At 39.4% G+C, this 23279-nt stretch overlaps 1 protein-coding gene across 1 annotated transcript in view; it reads left to right on the top strand.

Moving 5' to 3' along the window:
- The window catches only part of MYRFL (myelin regulatory factor like), a 120983-nt gene that overhangs the window by 27214 nt on the left and 70490 nt on the right, over positions 1–23279 (top strand). The window contains exon 3 of the mRNA XM_059080214.2: positions 10170–10260. Within this exon, the coding sequence (XP_058936197.1) occupies positions 10170–10260 (91 nt within the window). The remainder of the gene's footprint in view (positions 1–10169; positions 10261–23279) is intronic.

The raw sequence follows: 23279 nt of genomic DNA on the forward strand, positions 1-23279 counted from the left end.
GGAAACAAGCACAGAGAGGGTAGGTAATTTGCCCAAGGTTGCACAGCTGGGAAATGTTTTGGCTAGAATTGACCTAAGGCCTGATTGTAGAACCAGGACCCTTAACTACTAAGGCACCTTCGTCTTTGTGTCTCTAGCACTTGGCACTGTGCCTGGTCTGTAGCAGGTGCCCGTTGATTGTGCATTGGGTGATTTAGTGAGGGAAGGCTAATGCTGGCAGTGTCCTTGAGTAGTCTCTTTGCTCTAGTCTCACCCAGCTTCACTCCCAAGAGCAGGCAGAAAGGCCTTTCAGAAATATAAATCTGATCATGTCTGATGAAAAACTGCAATGTCTTCATAACCTGTAAGGCAAATTCCTTACCTTGATACCCATGAACCTTCATGATCAGGTTTCTAAGATACGCCAATTTCTCCAGATACACCTCCCACCATTCATAATCACATTTATTCATTCAAAAAATGTTATTACTCATCTGAGAAATTCAATATTTATTGAATAACTGCCACATTCCAGGCCTTGTTCTGAGTGTGTAGGATCTATATAAAAAGAGGCAATTTCTACCGTGGAGGGGCTTAAAGTTGAGTGGGGAAACAGACGCGCAACATGTAATTTCTACAGTGGCTGAAATAAAAGTACACAGAGCTTGCAGTGAGGTCCGTGAAGGGCGCTGTTCTGTCTGTGCCACGTTCTTCACCAACCTTCCAGCTCTGGCCAGGCCGCACACTCATTTCCACGGGAGTCCTGCTGCTGACTCCATGAATTCATTGGCACATACCCCTTTCAGTTCCTGGAATGTTTTTTTAAATCACATTCAGCTTATCCTTAAAAATTCCTCTCAAGTGTCACCTGCAGGAAGCCCTTGCCCCAGCCCGGCCAGCCTAACAGAAAGGCTCCTGCATTAGGACGCCCACCTCCATCCTGGCACTTACCACCCTCTGCTGCTGCGGCCAATCTTCCTGTCCCTTTTGCTGGACTGTGAGCTCATCCCCAACTTTATTCCTGGACACGTGGTGAACACTAAGTCAATGTTGAATAAATGAGTGAAACAATTAGTCTTTTTGTGTGTGTGTGTGTGGTACGCGGGCCTCTCACCGTTGTGGCCTCTCCCGTCACTGAGCACAGGCTCCTGACGCGCAGGCTCAGCGGCCATGGCTCACGGGCTCAGCCGCTCCGCGGCATGTGGGATCTTCCCGGACCGGGGCACGAACCCGCGTCCCCCACATCGGCAGGCGGACTCTCAACCACTGCGCCACCAGGGAAGCCCACAATTAGTCTTTTAATGATTGGAAATGTCTCTGGGAAAATGTTATCTTCACTAGCTAACTGAACGGGCTGTGGCTCTCACCACTGACATTAGATTTTAAATCCAGTTTTATTTTCAGTGGATTTTCAAGACAAATGTAACCTTAGCAAATGAGGGTCTGGTTTCTCCTCCTCTCCTCCGACTTCTTCTCTGCTTCCCCCCTCCTCCTTCTTCTTTGGAATAGCCATGAACATTTCTGTTCCAGTTCCTCATGAGCACTGGCGCATCAGAGGGAAACTCTCTTTATGTTTAACTTTAAAGGACAATCAAGGGGGTAAGGGGGAGACACTCATTATGGCTTTTTAGAATCTTTAAAAAACCTAGAGCTGCTGTAACAGACAAATTTTGTCATCTTGCCTGTCGTTTAAATACTCTGGGCAGCTCTGTTTTGCGACAAAGGGCAAAAGAGTAGATCAAGAAGGGAGGTGAGTGTCTGTCTGGGTTTGGGGAAGTGATGTGGGAAGGGAGTCCCTAGGGTGGAAACAAGAAGTGTCCTTACACAGGACTGGGGGGCGGTGGTGGCTGGGCAGGTGGGTGGGAAGCAGAAAGGGAAGTTCTTGCTGGGCACACCCTATCCATACATTTGGAGAAGCCCTGTTTCCCCAAAGGCATGTGTATGTCTATCATCGGGTCTTGTGGATGCAACTCTGTGGCGTCCCTGGTGGATTGATCCTCATAACCACGCACTTTTTTCTTGTCTGCCTAAGGCCAAGGGCAACAGGACTGGAGACCATTTTGCAGCTGTTGCGTGCCTTGAAGGGAAGGCAGAGAACTAGGGTGAAGAAGGGGGGCCTTTGTTTCCTAGAGCAGTTCTCCGACACTCCCCAGAGGCCTGGGTAGCTTCTGTTTTTGTGAGCAAGACTGTGACAGCCCTTCCCGGCCACAGAGAGAAACGTAGAAAGGGGTGGAATCAAGGTCTGAAACTGAGCCTCCCTGACAGGGGGCAGGATGCCTGAGGACACACTCTTTGCAGGTGTGGGTGTTAATAAACCAGTGTTTAAGACATTTAGAGCAAAGTGATTATTTTTAAAAGCGTGCGATTTATTTTAAGGGGCTTTTGAGAGTTGCCCTGTGTGTGCAGAGCCTCCTGCAAACCATTTTATCTGACACTGTGGATTTATCTTGTTGAGGGATTTCCTTAGGGTCTGGAAAGCACAGCTGTGACTTTGGCGTCGTAGAGAACGTCAGCTACTCCAGGGCTCATCTCTCCTTGTTCATTTAGAGGTTTGCACAAGCCACACGGGCAGGTCCTGGATGCTGTGGACCATCTCTTATTTCTACCTGGGGATGGAGGTTGGAGAGGGTGAGTGATGTAAAGCAAGTGGCACAAACGCCAGGTCTAAGGATCTACGGGCCACTTCCTACTTCTGTGTGGGGAATTGTGTGTATGTGTTTGCTGGGTGGGGGGCGGTGCTGTATAAAGCAGATGGGGCACCAGCAGGGGCTTCAGTGGGAAACTAAACAGATCTTTTCTTCCATCTGCTTCTGTTAGCAACTGGCTTGACCAAAGCCCAGTGAAGTAGTAGAGTCAAGTTGCTTTTCTGCAGTTGGCTGGCACTGTTGGGGAAGGAAGAGGAACACGGGGCGGGGGGGAGGGCAGTAACGGGGCTGGGGGTGAGAACACCCTCAAGAATCACGGTAGGTCTCGTTGGCTTCCCTGCAGGTCACTTACTGGCTGTGTGACCCTGGGCAAGCTAGTTAACCTGTGTAATCACTTTGCCTTCTCTGTACACTGGGAATAATATTAATGACCACACCCTAGGGCTGTCATGAGGATTGATGAGGTCGGGCAAAGTGCTTCTCCTTTTGCTTGGTCCAGAGTAAGAACTCCAGACCTCCCTCTGAAAGTCCCTGAACAACCGCAATAGTGTGCAAGTTGACCTCCCTTCTTTCCTTCTTATTCCCTTATAGTCCTTTCCCGCAAAAGCAACCAGAGTGACCTTTTCTAAAAGCATATTAAAGCATATTATTTCACTTTCCAAAGGCTTCTCGTTGCTCTGGCTACCTCCTCTCCCCCCACCCCCACCCCGCCCCGTGCTCCTGTGCTCTGGCCACACTGGAATGATTTGTTTCTCAAACATGCAAGCACAAACCAGCTCTTGCGGTGCTGTTCCCTCTACCTGGCATGCTCTGTCCTTGATCTTTGCAGGGCTGGCTCCTTCCTGAGAAAGGTCTCCACACTGAAAGGAGCTCCTTCCCACACCATCTATCATGCCACTCTGTTCTGTTTTCATCACCACCCAAAAAGATCCTGTTTATTTATTGTTTCTCATATGTCATGTAAGTCCTTCCCCACTGTTGCCACCTTTCCCTCCATTAGAATCCAAGCCTCCTGAGGGGATCGTGTTAATTTTTTTCATGGCTGTGTCCTCAGAACCTTGTACAGTGCTTGGCACATAGTAGGTGCTTAATAAAGAATGAATGAGCCTTGTCTTGCTCTTTCTTCCGTCAAAGTCTAGCTCAAGACAAAACTCCACTATGAGGTCATTTCTGACCATCTCAACTTTTAAAAATATCTTCCATCCATTTCCCTGAGTTCATGTCACTGAATGGAGTTGGCAATCTCTCTTCTCTTCCCTTTCCCTTCTCTTTTTTTCTCCCTCCCTTCCACCTGTGGCTGGCACCCATCAATTTTTACCATTTGGGAGGTGCTCAAGATTTTTAAAATTTTGTTTTAATGCCCTTGGATGAATTAGCAAGCCCAAAGATAAAGATGAAATGGCCCTCCTATACCTCCCATAACCAGTGCAGGGATCTAGTGCAAATGTACCTTACCCATGGGAAGAATTCAAGGCTCTGGATTACATGAGGGATAAGGGTGTGCAGGATAGACAGCTGAAGTATTGCATATTTAAGTTATACCTGGAAAAAAAGTCCACAAAGTTTAACAAAGTTCTCATTAAATTATCGATAATCTATTTCAGATTTCATTACAATGAAAGAAAAAACTTTTGGCTTACCACTGTTGGCAAAAGCCAAAAAAATACCGGTTGTTTCAGATCCTATTCTATTTTATTTTCCTGGGCATTTTTACATTATTACACTTTAGAATCATTTTGCTATTTTAAGACATTTTTTATTGTGGATGTTTTAAATGTATAGATTAATTTAGGGGTGTTGACACATTGTGTAATAGCAAGGTAATGAAAATACATATTTCTAATATTAATGGAAATAGTTCTAATTTTTTAACCATTGAACGTGATGCTGTTATTTAATGTAGGTTTTCTATCACATATAGGTATACAAGAAATATAGATATGTGTATATGTATGTGTATAAATATATATAATCTTAAGCATGTATTCATTGGAATCAATATTGAATGTTTAATGCCTTCTTGGCATCAGTTGCAAAGGTCAAATACTATTTTACCTTTGATATATGAATTCCAATATTGAATTATCTTTTTGTTTCTCGATGAATTATTCTCTTAATGGAAGTGTTAAATTCTATTTGATGAATTTTTATTTAGGATTTTGGTATATTATTCACAAATGATATTAGGCTGTAGTGTTTTCTTTATGCATCTCATCTCTGTCAGCTTTTGGCATCAGTTTTATGCTGGCTTCATAAAAAAATTTGGGTACTTTTCTTTTTTGTCTATGTTCCAGAATTGTGAAAATGGCAGAGGAATTATCATCGTGTTAAAGTTTTAGAAGCATGACCCATGATGCCATTGGGACTTTTATGCAAGGGTTGGGGGATGGTCATGAGTGGGTATTTTCTCAATTTACTCCAGGGTTTGTCAGTTTAGACTTTTTCTATATTTTTTTGTTTATTTTAGCAATTTGATTTCCTACTTTTTTAGAAAATCATTTTATTCAAAATTGTGCAAAATAATTTTCCAAAGTGTATAATAGGGACTTAAAAAAGAAAAGATAACTCATTCTAAATTCTACCATCTAACTAGTGTCAACTATGGTGGAATATTATATCATCATCTTTCTATGAATAGCTACAGATGGAAGGATGGATAATTAGATAGTAGAAATAACTTTGTAAAAAATGGATCTTAGCTCACATGCACTATTTAAAGAAAATATTAAATATAATATAAAATATTAATTTTAGTTGAATTTAATAGGATAAAAAGAAGGGAAACTGAAGGAATTACAGAATTTAAATAATTATTTCTTTACTGTTAGAGATATCAGTTCTAAAGGAGTCTTCCAAGATTAAGAAAGGTGACTTAAAAGTTACTACAGGGCTTCCCTGGTGGCGCAGTGGTTGAGAGTCCGCCTGCCGATGCAGGGGACGCGGGTTCGTGCCCCGGTTCGGGAAGATCCCACGTGCCGCGGAGCGGCTGGGCCCGTGGGCCACGGCCGCTGAGCCTGCGCGTCTGGAGCCTGTGCTCCGCAAGGGGAGAGGCCACAACAGTGAGAGGCCCGCGTACCGCAAAAAAAAAAAAAAAAAAAAAAAAAAAAGTTACTACAAAGTTGGAATAGTTATTTTTTTTACTAAATGGTTCAGGTTTAGGGTAATGAAGATGAACTCTGAGATATGAATAATAAGGTGATTAATACCACATCTCTTCCCATTTTCCCCCGCCCTACCTTATAATTTTTGTTGCTGATATTTTTTCCTTTTTAAGGGTTTATTACTTTTACATTTTGATCTGCAACCATAATTCCCTCAGATACTCAGTTTAAATCCTATATTTATATGAATTCACTGTTCATCATAGTTTTTCCTCTTTGATTTATATATTTCTGAGTTCTTTCTTTTGATTCATTTTTTGCTTGGCTGAATTTCACTGTCAAGGAGTTATTTTCAAGAGGAAGTCATGGGAGCTTTATACCCTGAACTTTTAAATTTTGGAATTGTCTGTTACCTTTATGTTTGAAAACAAATTGGGTGGGTATAAGATTTTGCAAGCCACCTTCTCTTGAAACGCTGTAGAATTTATTAAATGGCTGCAGAGTATTGATATTTCATTGAATGAATGTCAATTAATGGTCATTTATTCTCAAAGATGCAGATGTAGAGAATGGACTTGAGGACACGGGGAGGGGGAAGGGTAAGCTGGGACGAAGTGGGATAGTGGCATTGACATATATACACTACCAAATGTAAAATAAATAGCTAGTGGGAAGCAGTTGCATAGCACAGGGAGATCAGCTCAGTGCTTTGTGTCTCCCTAGAAGGGTGGGATAGGGAGGGTAGGAGGGAGACGCAAGAGGGAGGGGATATGGGGATATATGTATACATATAGCTGATTCACTTGGTTATACAGCAGAAACTAACACACCACTGTAAAGCAGTTATACTCCAATAAAGATGTTAAAAAAAAGGGTCATTTATTCTCAATTTTCTGTTATTATATTAAGTGTATTATCATAAGTGTATTAAGTGGAATTTCTGGATCAAAGTATGCATATTCATTTTCTTTTTTGAAACATGCTAAACACTTTTCAGACAGATTATTTAATATATACTCCTATCAGCAGTGCATAAGAGGGTTATCTTATTTCCATCAGCATTAACAGTGGATTTTATTAATTCCTTGAATATATGCCAATTTGGTAGGCAAAAAGAAAATTTTCTCATATTTTAAATTGTTTCTTAGTAATGTTTAACATGTTTTGTGCATTTATTAACCAGTTTGATTTTTTATTTTATGGACTGCCTTTTAAAGCCCTTTACTATTTTCTGTTGGGGTATAGCTGTTACCTTATTGATTTGAAAGAACATTTTGGATATTATGGATATTTACTCTTTTTCATGTATATTGAAAATATTCCTCCATTTGTCTTTAACTTTTTTTCACGGATTAAAATGCTTATGATCACCAATGGATACTAAAACTATTAGATAAAAATTTAATGCAGAACAAAATATTTGCACAATCTCAAAGTATCTTGTCACAAATTACAAAAAGAATAGTAGTAACTTTATAGTGGAGAAAGTGGGCAGATAGTACCTTAACCAAGGGATGAAAATTAATGTCAATAATGAGACACCATGATCCTCCTGATATAAGGCAATAAGAGAGACATAATATCATTTGTGTAATATTCTTGCCAAACATACAAAACTTGAATTTAACCTTGAGAAAATATGAGGCAAACAAGAATTGAGGGATGTTCTGTAAAACAGCCTACACACTTCAAAAAAAATCTAAAGAGGCATGACAGCTACATGTACTATGTTATATTGGATTAAATTCTGGACCAGAAAAAAATGCTATAAATAATATTATTGAGACAATTGGAAAAATTTGAATATGGAATATAGATTGTACAATAAAACTGTGTCGATGTTAAGTTTTCGGATTTTGATAATTGAATTGTGGTTGTGAAGATAATGTTTTTGTACCTAGGAATATATACTGAAGTATTCACGGGTAAAGGCACTTGTTCTCAAATGGTTCAGAATAGTATGTATAGGTGGGTGTGTATCTATGTGTTTTGTGTGTGTGTGTGAGAGAGAGAAGAGAGGAAGAGAAAGAGAGACAGAGAGACAAGACAGAGACAGAATAATGCAAATGTAGCACAATGTTAATAATGATGAATATGAGTGAAGGGTATATGTGACTTCCTTTGTATTCTTGTAGCTTCTCTTTAGGATAGAAATTATTTCAAAGTAAAATATGAAACATTCTTCTCCCCTCAAAAAAAGGATAAAGTAAAATTTTATCAATCTTTTTTTAAAAATAGTTTTGGCTTTCATGCCATGCTTGGGAAATGTAAGTTTTTCATGTTGAAATCTTTGATCTATCCTCAGTTTTGGTGTGGAAGCAGGAAAATGATCCAGGTTTTCTTTTCTCCCAAATATATAATCAATTTTCCCCACAACATTTATTGAATAATGAATCTTTCCTCACTAGTGTCAAAGGAGGGCTTCCCTGGTGGCGCAGTGGTTGAGAATCCGCCTGCCAATGCAGGGGACACGGGTTCGTGCCCCAATCCGGGAAGATCCCACATGCCGCGGAGCGGCTGGGCCCGTGAGCCATGGCCACTGAGCCTGCGTGTCCGGAGCCTGTGCTCCGCAATGGGAGAGGCCACAACAGTGAGAGGCCCACATACCACACACACACACACACACACACACACACACACACACACACACACACACACACAAAGGATATGCTTATCATGCATCTATTGTGTGTGTGTGTATATGTAAGTATAAAATATATTCCATATATATGTAATATTTCTTGATATATCCTGGACTCGTTTGTGTTCCTTTGATGTGTTCACTTGTGTGTTTCTCAGTACTTATTTACCCCCTTCCTCCCTAATTTTTCTGGTCATTTTTATGTATTTATTTTTCCAGATGAACTTCAGAACATTTTCCTTGAGGATTATTTGATTTCAGATAACATACAGACCAATTCAAAAGGGTTTATTGGATGTATACAGGACTTTGTCATGTAATTAGAGTAGAAGGGGAGCAACCAGCCTTATTAAGGGTAAAAAATCATGAAGGACCTGGGTAAAGGACCTGGCAGAAATATTTAGACTATCACTCCAGTCCTCTGCCGTAGCTATTAGGTGACTTAATCTCAACCACCAGCTTTAAAGTCTATTAGTTTAAATTTTGGTCACTGGCCAACCAATGGATTTTTTCTTTCTGATTCAGGTGCCTGTAAAAGTTGCAGGAGACTGTTTTTATAAGGGGAAAGTTCTCAGAAAATGACTGTGTATTTGGCAGACATCATAAATAATGTCTAGTAAAAGCTTTCCAATATTGAATCTTTCAGTCTAAGAACAATGAAGTTCTTTCCATTTATTGAAATCTCTTCTTATGACCCTTCATAGAGTTTACTAGCTTTTTAAAAAAATATGTTGTCCCTAAATATATGTTTAGATATTTTAGGCTTTTTGTTATTTTGAATGGAATCTTCTTTTTTTTTCATTATATTTACCTGAATTTTTGACTGGTTATTTTTTGTATACGAAAGTAATCAGTCTTTATATTTAACTTTAACCATTTACTTTATTGACTTTTCTGATCATTTCTAATCGTCAGTTGTTTCTCTTGAATTTTCTAGGTATAGAGTCATGTTATCTGCAAAGAAAGATTGTTTTGTCTTCTTTATAACATATTTTTATATTTTATATTCTTTTTTTGTTATATATTTATTTATTTGGCTGCGCCAGGTCTTAGTTGCAGCACGCAGGATCTTTAGTTGCGGCATGTGAACTCTTAGTTGTGGCATGTGGGATCTAGTTCCCTGACCAGGGATCGAACCTGGGCACCCTGCATTGGGAGCCCAGAGTCTTAGCCACTGGACCACCAGGGAAGTCCCTATATTTTATAGTCTTTAAAAATTCTAGTGTCTTTGTTATGGTCAGAAAGAAACCAATAAGCTTATTTTCATTTTGTAAATCAAGAAAAAGGACAGAACTATCGTGTTGCATTTTGGGAAGTCTAACAAAAATGTGAAGCAATATATTGAACTTCTTGTTGAACTTAACTGGAAGTAATCTATCAGACCAACATGCCAATCATCAGTCTATCCATTCATCCAGCCAGCCAGCCAGCTAGCCAATAAATGTTAATTGCTGTCTTTTTCATAACATAGATCCTTGTGGATACAATAAGAAAGACACAGTCCTCGCCCTTAAAAACTTTAGATAGAGGAATAAACACAAAAGCAAGCAATTATAATAGTGTATAAGGCAAACTACATGGTGTTAATGAATGCACATAAAAAAGCACCTAAACCAGCCTTGGACAGTCGGGAAGGCTGCTCGAGGAGGGTAACATCTAAAAAGATTTTTGAAGTAAATATTTGAATGGAAGAAAGACCACACTGTCAATAAATGCATTATGCCTTTTAGTTGCTTTGAAATTTTAGCGATTAGCCATTCTGAAGAATTCATGAATCTCAAGATTTTCAATTTGCCTTTGCAGCTCAAGGGGCCAGTGGCACTCTGGGGAACCCAACGCTGGATACAAGTCTTCTGGAGGAGTTCTTGGGCAATGATTTTGATTTGGCGGCCTTGTAAGTAATGAGGGCACTGCTCTCCATTTGGTCGTTTTGGGTTTTTTTTTTATGTTTGACTTTTTTTTCATATAAATTTATTTATTTATTATTTATGTTTGGCTGCGTTTGGTCTTCGCTGCTGCACGTGGGCTTTCTCTAGTTGCGGCGAGCGGGGGCTACTCTTCGTGGAGGTGTAGTGGCTTCTCTTGCTGTGGAGCACGAGCTCTAGGCACACGGGCTTCAGTAGTTGTGGCTCCGGGCTCTAGAGTGCAGGCTCAGTAGTTGTGGCTCACGGGCTTAGTTGCTCCGTGGCATGTGGGATCTTCCCAGACCAGGGATTGAACCCATGTTCCCTGCATTGGCAGGCAGATTCTTAACCACTGCACCACCAGGGAAGTCCCTCCATTTGGTGTTTTTAAAATTATGAAATAATTAAATGAACTGGGAAGTGCTTCCTTCTTTTCTGTTTTCCAGAAGAGCTTGAGTAGAGTTGGTCTTATTTCTTTTATAAATCTTTGGCAAATTTCACTAGTGAAGCCAGCTAGGCCTGGAGTTTTTTGTTTGTTTTTGTTTTATTTAGTTTTAATCTGAAAGCCCTCACCTTCCAATTCAATATCATTAATAGATATGGGGCTATTCAGGTTATCAATTAGTAGTTATCAACTTAGGCAGTTTATATCTTTCAATGAATTTGTATATTTCTGAATTTACTGGCATAAAGTTCATCATATTTCCTTTTTATACTTTTTTTTTTTTTTTTTTTTGCGGTACGCGGGCCTCTCACTGCTGTGGCCTCTCCCGTTGCGGAGCACAGGCTCCGGACGCACAGGCTCAGCGGCCGTGGCTCACGGGCCCAGCCGCTCCGCGGCATGTGGGATCTTCCCAGACCGGGGCACGAACCCGTGTGCCCTGCATTGGCAGGTGGACTCTCAACCACTGCGCCACCAAGGAAGCCCCCTTTTTATACTTTTAATGTCTGTAGAATCTGTAGTGAACAACAAGTGTTGTTCTTGATGTCAGTAATTCATGTCTTTTTTTTCTTGATCAATCTAGCAAGAGGTTTATCAGTTTTCCTAACCTTTTAAAGAACCAGCTTTTGGTTAAATTTATATTCTTAATTGTTTTTCTGTTTTCCATGTCATTGATTTCTGCTCTTATTTTCTAATATTAATATAGCCATGCCAGCTTTCTTTTAAAAAACTTACATGCAATAAAATTCCATTTTTGTCTTGTGTATGGTTTTGTGAGTTTTGACAAATTCATAGAGTTTGTACAACTACTGCCATGATTACCACACACAACAGTTCCCTCACCTGAAACGTTCCCCCTACATTTCCACTTTGTGGTCAAACCCAACACACACCCCTAACCTCTGGTGACCACTGATCTTTTCTCTGTCTTTATAGTTTTGCTTTTTCCAGAATGTCACATAAATGAAGCCATATGGTATATATAATTATGAGTCCAGTTTCTCTCATTAAGCATAATGTCTTTGCTCATTTTTTTTTTATTGCTGAGAAAAACTCTGTTAGATTGTTGTAACAGAGTTTGTTTATCCAGTCACTCATTCAAGGACGTTTTGATTATTTACAGTTTTTGGCAATTATAAATAACTTCTATAAATATTCATGCACAGGTGTTTGTGTGATCAAGAGTTTTAATTTCTCTAGGGTAATACCTACGATAGTCTGCTGGGTCATGTTGTAAGTGGAAGCTTAACTTTTTAAAAATTGCCAAATTTTCTAATGTGGCCATACCATTCTACATTACTACTAGCTATATCTTCTCATAGGCTTATAGTGGTATCTCATTTTGTTTTAATTTGCATTTGCCTGTCAACGAATGATGTTGAGCCTTATTTCATGTGGTTGTTTGCCATTTGTACATTTTCTTTGGTGAAGTCTTTTTTCAAATTTTTTGCCCATTTAAAAAAATTAAAGTTTTCTTATTTTTGAGTTTAGCAAATTGTTTAAGTATTCTGGATATAAGAACTTTATTGGATATGTGATTTATGAATACTTTCTCCAAGTCTATAACTTACGTTTTCATTCTCTTAACAATGTCTTTCCCAGAGCAGAAGTTTTAAATTTTGATGAGGTCCAATAGATCAAATTTTTCTTATGTAGTTTGTTCTTTATATCTAAGAAATATAGATATTGCCTAATTTAAGTTCCCAAGGATTTTCTCCTGTTTCCTTCTAAAAGTATAGTTTTACATTTAGGTCTATGATCCATTTTGAATTAATTTCTGTATAAGTTTTTAGATATAAGTTGAGATTAATTTCTTTGTGTATAGATGTCCAGTTACTTTCAGAATCCCTTTCTGGATAACCTTTCTCTATTGAATTGTCTTTACACTGTTGTAAAAAATCAGACGACCATATTTGTGTGGATCTGTATCTAAACTCTTACTCTGTTCCACTGATCTATGTATCTGTTATTTTGTCAGTACCACATTATCTTGACTACTGTACTTTTATCATAAGTCTTAAAACCATATAGTATAAGTTCTCCAAATTTGTCTTCTTTTGTAAAATTGTTTTGGTTATTCTAATTCTCATATAAATATTAATATCAGCTTGTTTATATCTATACAGCACTGCTGAGGTATAGATTAGGATTGTATTAAGTATAGAGATCCATTTGGGGAAAATTGACATCTTCACAAAATTGAGTCTTCCAATCCATGAACGTAGTATACCTCGCCATTTATTTAGGCCTTCTTTGCTTTTTTTCATCAGCATTTTACAATTTTAGCATACAAATCTTGTATGTATTTTATTTAGATCTACACCTAAATGTTTCATGTTTTTCTTTGAGTTATTGTAAGTAATAGTGGTTTTTAAATTTTTTTCAAATTAAATTCCCAATTATTCATTGCCAGTATACAGAACTATTACTGGTTTTTATATTTTGGACTTAGGTCCTACAATCTTTTTTTTTTTTTAAATTAAAAAAATTTTGTTTTGTTTTTTTTGGCCTGGCCACATGGCTTGAGGGATTTTAATTCCCCGACCAAGGATCAAACCCAGGCCCCGGCAATGAAAGTGCTGAGTCCTAACCACTGGGCTGCCAGGGAATTCCCGAGCCTTGAAATCTTAATGAAGCCATTTACTAGTTTAAGAGCTTTTTGTAGATTTCTTGGCTTTTTATATCTTGACAATCATGTATTCTGCAAATTGAAACAGTTGTATGTCTTTCTTTCAAAACTGTATGCCTTTGAATATTTTTTCTTGCCTTATTGAACTGGGTAGAACTTTGACTATGATGCTGAATAGGGAAATAGAGAGATCAGACATCCTTGTCTTGACCCTGATCTTAGAGGGCAATCACTCAATTTTTTTTATTATTATGTATGATTTAGCTGTAAGATTTTTTTGTAATGCCCTTTATTAGGTCAAGGAGATTCTCTTCTACTCCTAGTTTGCTGAGAATTATTTTATCATGAATGGCTCTTGAATTTTGTCAAATGTTATTTCTGTATTTATTAATAGCATATGTTTGTTTCCCCTGTCTGTTATTATGGTGGATTACTTTGCTAATTTTTGAATATTGAACCAACCTTGTATTCCTGGGATAAACCTCAGTTAGTTTTAAAGTATTATCTTTTTATGTATAGCCGGATTCAATTTGCTAAAATTACTTTGAAGATTTTGCATCTATTGGTCTCCAGTTTTCTTATACTGTATTTTTATGGCTTTGATATCAGGATATTGATAGACTTCTAAAATTAGTTGGGAAATGTTTTCTCCTTTTAAATTCTCTGGGTGAGATTGTATAGAATTGGATTTATTTTTTCCTTAAATGTTTGATAGAATTCACCATGAAATCTTCTGTGCCTGTAGCTTTCTTTGTTGGAAGACCTTACTATGAATTAAGTTTATCCAATAAATTCAGGTCTATTTATGTTATCTCTTTCTGCTTAAATAAGTTTTGGTAGCTTGTTTTCTTTTTTCCCCAGGGAATTGATCCATTTCATTGTCAAACTTATAGGCAAAGAGTTGTTCGTAGTATTTATTATGCTTTTACAGGCTTTTACAGGCTCTAAGGACTCTGTACTGATATTCTCTTCTGTTTCTTATATTGGTAATCACTTTCCTCTCTCTCTCTCTCTCTCTCTCTCTCTCTCTCTCTCTTTTAATTAGTCTCTTTAGAAATGTATAAGTTTTGTTGACCTTTTCAAATAAGTGTCTGTTGGTTTTATTGATCTCCTCTATTGTGTTTGTTTTCAATTTCATTGATTCCTACTCATTATTTCCTTCTGATTGCTTTGGGTTTAGTTCGCTCCTCTTTGTTTAGTTTCTTAAGGTGGAAGCTTAGTTCTTGATTTAAAGTCATCCTTTGCTTTCTAATTTAATCATTCAATTCTATACATTTCCCTCTCCATATGGCTTTAGCTGCCTTCCTCAATTTTTGATACACTATATTTTGATTTTCTTTCAGCTCAAAATATTTCCTGATTTTCCTTCAGACATCCTCTTTAACTCTAGGTGGCTGGAATTGGGTTAATTTCCAAATATTCGGGAACTTTCTGTGTATTTTTCTGTCACTGATTTGTAGTTTAATTCCATTATGGACAGAGAACATACTCTATATAATTCTAATTCTTTTAAATTTGTTAAGGTTTGCTTTATGACCCAGGATATGGTCTATCTTGGTGAATGTTTCATGTGCACTTGAAAAGAATGTGTGTTCTGCTGTTGTTGGGTCAAGTGTTCTATAAATGCTAATTAGGTCAAGTTGGTTGACATTGTTTTTCCGGTCTTCTATAGCCTTGCTGATTTTTGTCTACTTCTTTTATATATTACTGTGAAAGGAATGCCAAAGTCCTCAGGAATAATTGTGGATTCAGAGTCCTCAGTTAAGTTCTTTTTTTCTCAGCGCTGTCTTCTGTCTTCCAACCTCTATGGTTTCTGATGAGAAATAGGCAGTTATTTGAATCATTGTTCCCTTGTATGTAATATATCATTTTTCTCCACTTGCAAGGTATTGTTTTATCTTTGGTTTTCAGCAATTTTATTATAACATGGCTGGATATGGGCATGGTTTTCTTTGAGATTATACTGTTTGGGATTTGCTCAGTTTTTTAATCTGTAAATTTTTGGTTTTTTACTACCTCTAGGAAGTTTTTAGCCGTTATTTCTTCACATTTATGTTTCTGTACCAACGTCTTTCTTTCCTCTGTCTAGGACTCCAGTAATACAAATGTTAGATCTTTGATATGGTAGACAGGTCCCAGAGGCTCAGTTAATTTTTTCAATCTTTTTTTTTCCTCTCTGTTGTTTACACTGGATAATTTCTATTGATTTGTCTTTAAGTTCACTGACCCTCTTCTGTCATCTCCATTCTGTTATTGAGCCTACCTTGACATATCTGTAAATGCCCTTCCTTCTCTCCCTCATGAAAGACAGAGAGTGGAACAAGATGTGAATCTCAATCGTAATGGGGAAACCTATTTGCAGGTATTTTGGTACCTGGCTCTTGCTGCTCTTTGCCAACAAAAACATCCTTGCCAAAATGACTGGGGAAGAAGGGAGGCTCAACATTTTGCAAGCTTGTTACACACACACACACACACACACACACACACACACACACACACACACACACAACTGGTGGGTTGCAACATGTCTGAGCCCACACTCCGAGCTGGCTCATCTGCTCCAGGCACTGCATGGGCTGAACCCAGGCTCTAATCGCCCTTGTGCCTGCCTTCATATTCCTCTCAATCCATCCATGCAGCTGCCATGAATTCCTGTGAGAAGGGTGGGCAAGAGGTGTATCCTTACCATCTCTGCCTACAAAAAACCTGCCAGAAGTTGTCAGTTTCTGTCCCCTACAAGACTTTTCCTCAAAAGAAGGTAGACCTGATTTCATCAGGGTTCTGTTTAATCATCTGGATCACTTTTATAACTGGCATAAAGTACTTTAGTTGTTTGCGGGGAAAAGTGAACAAGTCTTAAGTCTTATTCGAAGAGCTGTCCTTCTACCTGGGAGTTCAGAAATCTATCATATGATCTTAGTCTCCATGATAATAATGGTCCTTCCAGCAAGACCAGAGATATCTCCCTATAGGCGATTGCTACTGAGATTCCGACATGGTTTGCCCAGTCAGATTCACTCTCTACCCTTGGGAGTGGGTGTGTGGCATTTGTAAGTGAGGTAGAGGAAGGAGTTAATACTGTTGAGTATTTACCAGTATTAGGCATTGTTCTTTGCACTTTACATATTTACTCATTTAATTGCATATTTGATTTTACACATTTCATTCTCTTATCAACTCTTCCAAATAGCCACAGTATTATCCATATTTTACACATGAAGAGGCTGAAGTGCAAAGAGGTTAAGCAACTCTTCATATGTCAATAAGTGGCAAAGCTGGGATTAAAATGTGCCTGGCTCTAGAACACCTGCCCTTTCTTCTACATTCGTCTTTTGGATTAATTGATGTTTTAGGGGATGTTTTAGACTCCATGACTCTCAGGGAAATACATTAAGTGGGTCTACATTTATCTGCCAAAAGGTGGGACTCAGAATGGATCCTGAGCCATAGTTTGCAAAGATTGTCAGAGTTCAGGCCCGTTAAAGAAAAGTCCTATGATCAGATAAGCTACTATTGCCTGATAAAAATGGCTCAAGCGCATGCAGTTAAGTGGAGCTGCAATAGAAATCCAAGAGGGAACAAGTGGAAACAGTCCCAGTCCATGACCACAGTTTGTTGGGCTGGTCCAGTGATCATTGTGTCTGTACAATGTATTCAAATACCCCAAGTGTTGAGTATTTCTAAATACCAGGCTCTCTTTTTGCAGGTTAGTTGCATTCCTCACAACAGCGCTGGGATGCGGTTTTCTTGCCGGGGCTCCCAGCTAATAAATAGCAGAGCTGGGATTCAAACATGAATTTACTACAAAGCCTGAGTTACTTCCTCTCTACTATATTGCCCATGAATTGTGCCTTTTAAAAGTATCAATGACAACCCTTTAAGCGATTTAAGAGAACATTGGGCTGTAAAATTTCTAGGAGCAAATTTGAATCTCATAGGCAGATTTTCAAATCTCAAAGATATTAAAAAATGGAATTATTGGCTCTGTGAAACAGATGTCCCTAAATGCTCTATGGAAAACTGGTCCCCCGAGATGCTGTGGGAAAAAAAGTTCCATGATCAGTAATAAATAAGTATGTGACTCACTGGCTTAAACAAAATTAAATGTATTTCTTTACTGCAGGACTTCTCAGGGCCTTTGATGTGCTAATATGCAACTGGGAAAGGGAAACGTTAGGCAGTGTTCTCAAACTTATGTGGCCATGGGCCCCTTTTGGGAGCATGTACCCATGTATGAGCATTGGGATGTGCTGCTCAGAACATTCTCATCCTTCCCTGTGAATCTAATTGGTGTGTTGAATGGGGGGGCAGTTCTGTCAGGATGGGAAGATTTCTGACAGTTGCTCTTAACCCTGTATTTCCTTGTGTGATGGAGTCCAGGGCAGCTGTCTGCCCAGGAGGAGTAGAGCAGACAAAAGTCCTCTCTGATCCCCTAGGTTAGCCAGCCTGTTACCTACTAGGCACGCACACAGGTGAGCTGTGGTGGCTGGACACACCTGGAAATGTCCAGGTATGGAGTGCCGCCTGGAGGGCGGGAGGCTAGAGATTTAGGGGAAAGCATAAATTCCTGGAGGTTGCAGTGAAAAAGGACAAGAAATGTGTGTGGGGGGGTGGGTCTGTGTCTGTATGTGTGTCTGTGTGTGTCCGTGTGTGTGTAGAAGAAGGAAGGCTCTGGAAAAGTCACCAGTGAATCTTCAAGACAGGTTTGTTTCATTCAAAAATGCCCAGAGATTCACCTGTTTCCTTCCTTTACTCAAAGTGCAGGCCAGGTTGTAGCAGCAGCAGCAGCAGCAGCAGCAGCAGCGCCTGGGAGCTAGGACTGTAGCACCTCAGGCCCCGCCCCCAAAATGCTGAATCAGAACCTGCGTTTTTAACAGGATCCCCATGGGATTCACAGGCATATTACAGTTTGAGAAGCCCTACTTTAGGTCACTTGCATATGCCTCCTTCCCGACCACCTCCCAAGACCCAGACCAAGTCATACAGTTTGGTTTGAGTGTGTTCAGTGCGGGTAGACAGTATACCGAGCTTTAGGCTGGCCTTGGGGTGCTGCAGATGGGGTAAGAGGGAGCTAGCTGAAGACACTGAGGTGACAGCTAATCACAAGTTCGAATGGGTGACTTCATAGGAGGGGAACCTAGAGACATATTAGGTCCGTGAGGAATCAACTCCGGGTTTCATTTCATTTCATTCTAATGGTTGAGCTTAAGCATCTAATATTCTGGGTTTCACTTAGGGCATATCTTATTGAGGTTGGAAGGAAAAATGAGTTAGGTGTCAATGACCAGCTGCATGTTTTATTTCTGCCATCAGTAGAGTGGGGCTGATAAACTCTTTACTGTGATGTTGCAAAAGGGAGTGAGGTAATCCACATAATTCTATGAGATGAGCTTGTTAAAGGCTGAGTTCATTGACCGGTTTGATTTCTGGGTTCAAACGGATGCAGCAGGAGAAAAGGTAAACAGACTCCTGGGCGAAAACATTACCAGTGACTTCTAGATTCTAAAGATTTTGCAGAAAATGAAATAACTTATAGTAATTAATTTTATTAGGATATTTGAATATCTGTATTGAAAACATTGTGTTCTTTAGAGCATAAACTCTGGTGATAGATCCCTTTACTCCAGTTTGACTAGATGCCAGATGAATAATCTCAGGTATGTTACTTAACCTCAGGTTCATTGCCTGTGGTGTAGGGGCAGTAATAGTACCTTTTCACATGGTGGTAGCAGAGATTAGGTGAAGCAACACCTGCAAGGGTTAGCTCAGTGCCTGGACCAGAGTAGGTCCTCCATAAAGGTTGTCTATTTCTAAAGCAGCAGGGGAGAGTGGTGAGAGGGTCAGGGTTCTTGCAGTTTGACAAGATAGAGCCAAAGAGGAGGGGTGGCAACTTGCTTTTCTTGCTTCCACTGCCCTGTCATGAAATGATTTTCTTGGGCTACTTTATTCACTGATGACATTTCTGCCAAGGCCCTTTCCCATCCCAACTTCCGAGTGGTGGGTACAAACCCTTTGCAAGCTTGATCAAGTATTTATCAAGTGCCTACTACGTGCTCACCAGTAGGCTCTATGCAGGGGATACACACACACACACACACACGCACACACACACACACACACACACAGAGTATTAAGACATGCTCTTACGTGAATGTCTGCGTGGGAGGACATGAATCATACACGTGAAAAACTGGAGAAAATACTTTCAGTAACAACTATTTTTATGCTGTAATTGGGTGATGGGGTACAACAGTGAACAAAACAGATGAAGTTCCTGCTAATAGTTTACCAAGGGCAATATGGTGGAAAGCAGTCTGCCCTGCAGGGCACCCAGGCATTTTTCTTTGAGTTGGTGGTGTGTGGTAATAATGATAAAGAGCAGATTGACTTTCTGTGGATTTAAGTATTGTTTTTAAGTTCTCAGCAGGCAATGCATTTCCTTATCACCTGCTCCTGGGGAGAGCCATTCCCTTCCCTTCACTCTTGGTGCTCCGTTGTTGTGATGCGACTCCAGTGGGAAGAGAAAGACGATGGCGGGCGTATAGTGTAAAGTCATTTAGTAAGATGAAGAAAAATAAGTGTAAGGCAGGGGAGTAGAAAGTGAGGGGTGGGAAAAGCCTAGCATGTTAGATTGGTGGTCAGGAATGCCCTCTCTTGATATATGAATTTATATAGACAACATATTTATGGCCATATGTCAGGTAAAAAGCAGTAATTCATACTTATTAAGTAATAACTCTGTACCAGGCAGTGTGCTGAGTTGATATCACTGTGCAATAGAGCTTTAGAGAAGGTGTAATTTGTATGTTAAGACCCTGGGGGAGTCATTGGAGAAAACTGAGGATTGGACTGTTGAATTGTGAATAGTCCCAGATGGGTGTTCACGGGAAGCCCTGGGTCTTAATACTGTGAGTCCTGCAGTCCTGCCTAGTGTTTAGTAGAGTTATGAGCATGTACTAGGCACTCAACAAATCCTTGATCAGGCCTGGCTGCAATCTGAAAGAAATCCTGGCGGCTTTGGTTGCAACATGCAGATGTCATGGATGTGCCAACCTCAACCAGCTGGAGAGAAAAGTCTGTTTTGCACTCCTTTTGGTTTGCATGGCATTCAACCCCCAGGAAACCACATTTTGCCATTCATCCTCCAAAAAACAAAAGCAAGTTATGTGTCTGAGAGGAAGGGATTTAGAAAGCAAATTATTCATTTTATAAAATCATTTTATAAGAATTTCTTGATCTTTATAACCATTTCCTGTAGAAGGCAGAGATAGACAGCCCCTCAAGGAGTGACCAATGGTTCTGTCAATTTCTAGGTCCCTTCATGGAAATCCTTTCAGCGTAATAGGAAAATTCAGAGCACTGCAGGCCCAAAACAGTCTAATGTGCATTGCTGACATCATGATTGTGAGTAGGGAGGAGTTAACTGCTTAGAAACAGTCTCAGACAACAGTGTTTTTCTTAATCATTGCCCTTGTTTTAAACAATTTGCTTAGTTTTGAAGGTAGCTATCATTAAATCTTACGTGAAATTTTCTGAAAAGGAATGCAAAATTTCTCCCAATACAGTAAAATGCATTGAACATGAAATGCAATGAAATAAAGGAGTAGCCAGAGTGAGTTTGGGAAGAGAGAGTAAACTGTAAGGAAAGTATTAAAACTTTTAAATTCTCATTTTAAAACCACCAACACATGTTGCTGCTACTCAACACAGGGACCTTTGGTTCTCCACATGGACCTGCTGGGTGGAGCATGCATTCCAGTCTGTGACGGGCCATGCCATATTTCTCGAGTGTATTGCTAATTTGCTTGTGATTTTCAGTTTTCATTAGCATTATTGAATTCAGTGGTACCTCAGATGTAAAGGGAAGTACACAACTGCCTTGAACCTTGAATGTGGAATTGTGAGATCACAGAGTCAATCACAAAATTTAATTTGTAGATATTTTTAAAATTAATTTATTTATTTTTGGCTGCGTTGGGTCTTCATTGCTGCGTGCAGGCTTTCTCTAGTTGCGGCAAGTGGGGGCTACTCTTCGTTGCAGTGTGTGGGCTTCTCATTGCGGTAGCTTCTCTTGTTGCAGTGCACAGGCTCTAGGTGCGCGGGCTTCAGTAGTTGTGTGCAAGCTCAGTAGTTGTGGCTCGCAGGCTCTAGAGTGCAGGCTCAGTAGTTGTGGCGCACGGGCTTAGTTGCTCCATGGCATGTGGGATCTTCCTGGACCAGGGATCAAACCCGTGTCCCCTGCATTGGCAGGAGGATTCTTAACCACTGTGCCACCAGGGAAGTCCTTATTTGTAGATTTATACATGTAGAGTGATACGAAGTTGAATGGTGCCATATATACGGCTTACAATGAAAACCAGTAATCCTTTGCCCCACTCCTCCCCATGTCCCCAAGTTTGGCTCTCCCAGAGGCAGATACTTTCCAACTCTTTTAGATGTTTCTACCACCTTTTATCTGAATAATGTTTTATATTGCTGTTCTTGCTTTATACATCTTAAGAACTTACTATCATCTTCCAGGAGGATCTAACTTCCTTATATCATATCCAACACCCACTTCTATCCCCAGCCTCCCAATATCATAAAATTGTATAAGAATTTTTGGTTAGGTTTATATTCAGGGATTACATTACTATCACTGTGTGTTCACATATAATTTACTACAATTATATTTTCTTTCTTGAATTTTTTTTCTCTGCTTTTATTTGCGTTTATTTTTTTGCAGCATTTATTCCCGGGCCCTAAGTTTTCATTTCTTCAGTCTCTTCTAGGATGTCTTTTCTTCTGTGCAACCTCTTCTTCTGGTTTAGGAACAATCTGTTCTTTTTCAGTAAGGATCATCTCAAGGTGGAAGGGAGAGCTCATGTATGGATTGATCCAACTATGAGCTCTGTAAATCCTTCACCGCATCTTGGTGGTTTTGTTCACCTGGATGTGCTCAATGAATCCTTCCATTTTTTGCCCAATTTTGCTCTTCAATCTCCCTGGATCCGTTTCTCCAGAGAATAAAACTTTCCAATTTCTGTTGGGATGATAGAGGTAGTTGCCTGACTATACAGGTGGGAGAAGTTGATCTAAGGGTCCAGCTGTTCTTAAATTAAACTGTCAATCAATTCTTTCACTTTTACCTCTACTTTACCCCTGAATTAAGAAACTGCTGGTGATGCCAATGTCTTGGGCTTTTCTGGAGTTGTTTTCTAATTGGACAATGTCTTGTTGGTTCCTACATCCCCTCTGCCATCCCCAGGCAGCTTTTCCCTTCTGCTAATTCAGTTGCCATCCATCCTATTTCTGTCTGCCGTACTGTTACTAAAATATGGTCTGTTGTAGTCTCTATTCATGTACTCTATGTCTTTTTCTGTTTATGCCTCTTTATTCCTTTACTTTTATTTCGGTGGAGTTTCATTTCGGTGGAGTTTTTGGAGGAAGGGAAATGTATGTTTTCTATTCCCTTATTAATAAAAAGTGAATAAACTATAAAGGACCAATTTGAGGAGAAAACGTAAGTTTTCTAGTAAATAATAAAAACAGATTTCTCTCTTCATTGCATGATGTTGAAATCTTAATGAAACGAGAAAAATATGATAGCTTACTCTCTAGCAAGAGAATCAAGTAGAGGATGGGGGTGATTATATATAACTTAGAACCACAATTTCTGAGCCATAAGAAACTTTTTGAACAGAAAAGGTAGGGTTTTTTTGAACAGACATTTTCACACTTTTCTTAGTGATGGTACTCATTTTTTAAATGAAATTTTACTTGCACCTCAATATATAAAACAGAAAAAAGTTATAAAATATTTCCCCCAGGCATTTAAAATTTTTCTTTCGTAAAACACCTGAGCTCCTTCCAAGAGCTTGGCAATTCCCCAGAGCACAGGTGGAAAACCATTGCTTTAGTGGTGACATTTTATACTGCTTTAGCCCAACCATCTC

Source organism: Kogia breviceps, chromosome 12 (genome assembly GCF_026419965.1).
Source record: "Kogia breviceps isolate mKogBre1 chromosome 12, mKogBre1 haplotype 1, whole genome shotgun sequence".
In the NCBI taxonomy this organism is placed as follows: domain Eukaryota; kingdom Metazoa; phylum Chordata; class Mammalia; order Artiodactyla; family Physeteridae; genus Kogia; species Kogia breviceps.